Source organism: Limulus polyphemus, unplaced genomic scaffold (assembly GCF_000517525.1).
Source record: "Limulus polyphemus unplaced genomic scaffold, Limulus_polyphemus-2.1.2 Scaffold4848, whole genome shotgun sequence".
Taxonomy (NCBI): domain Eukaryota; kingdom Metazoa; phylum Arthropoda; class Merostomata; order Xiphosura; family Limulidae; genus Limulus; species Limulus polyphemus.
The window spans coordinates 28,918-32,214 of NW_013670458.1; the positions used below are offsets into that span (position 1 = coordinate 28,918).

General features: G+C 31.4%; 1 protein-coding gene across 1 annotated transcript in view; it reads left to right on the forward strand.

Annotated features, from left to right (window-relative positions):
• LOC111088955 (RCC1 domain-containing protein 1-like) overlaps nt 1–3,297 on the forward strand; it is a 27,693-nt gene that overhangs the window by 10,199 nt on the left and 14,197 nt on the right. Inside the window, exon 2 of the mRNA XM_022400389.1 lies at nt 822–943. Within this exon, the coding sequence (XP_022256097.1) occupies nt 822–943 (122 nt within the window). The remainder of the gene's footprint in view (nt 1–821; nt 944–3,297) is intronic.

The window sequence follows — 3,297 nt, forward strand, 5'->3', positions numbered from 1 at the left end:
ATATATATATATATATATATATATATTTTAATAAGTGCAAAGAATTCAAGCTGATTCGGACAATATAAATTAAATTGGTTCTAGCAAATGTATTAGAGATGGGTGATGCTTAACTTTAGTTTCACATTAAGAATTGAGTGGAAATGACATAGTAGCAAGATGATTAGATGATCCTTATTGAACTTAGATGTACATATTTGTTTGTCACCTGTAAAACTTATGATTTCATTAGCAAAGGAAAATGTATATTATTTTATGATTGCTTAAGTGAAATGCTGTAAAATATTAATTTTGGAGATTATAATAATTTTCGAAAGAAAAAAAAAAGAGAGAGAAAAGATTTTTGGAGATAGTTACTTATCTTTTGTGACCATATTTATTATTGACTGTGGTGTTTGTTACTTTTTGTCTGTTGTGACAGTAGTTATTATTGAGTGTTACTTTGGTTGCTTCTTGGTTGTTGTGACCATGATTTGTATAGACTGTGACAAAACTGCAGAATTATACATGTTTTTTAAAACAATGAATATTCTTGATTTATGTTATGTATTTTGTGGAAATGAATTGGGTTTATTACAGTATATGTACAAAATCATAAATAATATTCAACGTTAAACTGGTACTGAGGATGATGATGTAATGTCGAAACATGTAGACTTGTCAACTTTTTGAAGGCCATAGATAGGCCAAAATAAAATGTTTTTAATTGTGTACCAGTTTACCATTGAATATTATTTATGATTTTAACTGTATACACAAGTGCCAAAATACTATAAGTATATGTACAGTTTCCTCATTTGTATATCTTTCTCAATTTGTAGCCGTGGACAGCTAGGGCATGGTACACTAGATGAAGTAGCTGAACCTCGAGTTGTGGAAGCTTTAGAGGGACTAGTAGTCACATCTGTTGCTGCTGGAGGCTGGCACTCTGCTGCTTTAACAGGTTTCTTGAAACTTTTTTCCATTTTTTAATCTGATGGAATAGCTTATAGTTAGTTTGGAAATGTAAAATGTTTTTATATATGAAAATCAAAGTTATTGTAAAACCATATAAGAAATAATTTTGTTGTTCTTGTAGTGTTTTTATTTTGTTAACACAATCACATCAGATCACATAAACTTACGAGTGTTTTATGCAAATTGAAAATAAAGTTAGACTAATTTATAGTTTCTTCCAATATTAGTATTTTTTTTATCATGTTTGCTTTTAGCTACTGAAGAATTTTTTTTTTTAATTTTGGAAAGTTTTAATGAGAATTATTATCTTCCACTAATTGTTCCCAAAAAAATTATTTAGTTAGTTCAGCATTAAACTGCATTGTGCTTTCATATGTCAGGGAACAAAATGTCCATGTTTGTATCACAATTTGCAAATCAAACCAACCCCAGTTGCAAATTGCTTTCCTCTTTGCTTAGCATAATGTGCGAATCATTCGTTTCTCTTGTATGTTGTCTTTGAAACCTCCAACAACACAGTGAAAGTGCCAAAACATTTCGGTTTGACATACCAAAGCTAAAGTTCATTTCTCAGAATGTCCCAAATGATACAGTATTTTCACACTTTTTCATGTGCATTACACATACACTTTGTAATAGTCTGTTCATGATGTTTGGAGTGCACCTGGTCAGTGCCCACAACCAAACCAACTAGAGTACGTACATACAGTACATGCACTGCACATTTAGCATTGGGCTGGTTACGAACTCTCAATACGGACAAGGTCCCAAGAACAGACCATGTGATAATTTTCACTTGTACATAGTTTTAATACTATAATTTTTATTACAATATGTGTATCTTCACAAAATTTGGCAGGTTTTTTTTGTAAACGTTACAAGTTGTTTGTACACAAATCAGTTTTTTAATGAAGTATTTTTACTAAAGATTTGTCTGAGAATTTTGAGTCTTTTCTTTACCAATCCGAGTGCAAAATGTTTTTCATGTTAAGATTAAGAATACTTTTCTTCATTTTCAAATATCTCACGTTATTTGCATAATCTATAAAACCTTCTAAATACACTTCAAACGTTTTTTTTTCAATAAAACTTTATATTTTATTGTGATTATTTTCTCTACGCTAACTCTATACAAGGTTGGTGAATTTGACTGAACTCGTAACAACCAAAAAAAAATTAAAATAAATCTAAATTATCCATTTTTTCTTTCTAGAAATGACTTCAAATTGTAACATGAAACTACGATTGTTTATCCTAAGTAGCTTTAAACTCGTAACAGTATACATCTATATATACTTATATTTTATTATTTTATTGCCCTTTGAACAGGGTTTAACTACTAGTATTATTCGTACCATTATATTATAAGTTGTAAATCACTTGGGGAACATGCAGCTCATGTTATGCTGTTGAACTACATAACCTCCAAGCTGCTTGCGTGAATGCCTCATACAAAATTTTTTATTATATTATTAATATTATTTATTTTACCTAATCTAACCTTAACAAATGTAGAGTTTCTTATTTTTACATTTTAGTCACTTATATAATAATAAATAAAGAATACACATAAACAAGAAATAAAGTGCTTATCTGGGCCTTCTTTTTATTTGCTGTACATCACGTATAATAGTTTAATGAACTGTCTAAACGTCACGTTAGTGTAGCCTATATAATATGTAAAGTTTAGTATACTCTAATCCCTTGCAGTGATGCCACACAACGAGACACATTCGGCATGTAATGCTGTTTGAATACAAGAAGGGAAACCATGCCTCTGTAGCCACAAAGAATATCAAAGAAGTTTATGGAAATGTTTTGAACATTCGTAAGTGTCAACGATGGTTCAGCAAATTTCATTCAGGTGACTTTAGCCTTAAAAACTGTGATGGCAGGGGCCAACATGTTGGAATTGATATTGACGCTCTGAAGATGCTTGTTTAGTCTAGACCAAGGCAACACACTCATGAAACAATATGTAAACATCTAAGGAATATGGGAAAACTTCATAAAGAAGGTGGTTGGGTGCCTCATGAACTTTCCAATGATCATCATTTCCAATGTGTGAACGTTGCTTGTCTCTTCTGGCTCGTAATGCTTGTGAACCATTTTTGGACAGAATTGTCATCGTTGATGAAAAATGGATTCTCTATGCAAATATTAAATGACAAAAACAATGGCTCAGTGCTAGACAAAAACCATTTACGACCCCAATACCTGGACTCCATCTGCAGAAAGTGATGCTTTGCATTTGGTAGCACATCAAAGGAGTAATCCATTTCAAACTCCTCAATCCACAGCGAACTGTCAACGCAGAGATCTATAGTCAGCAACTGGAAT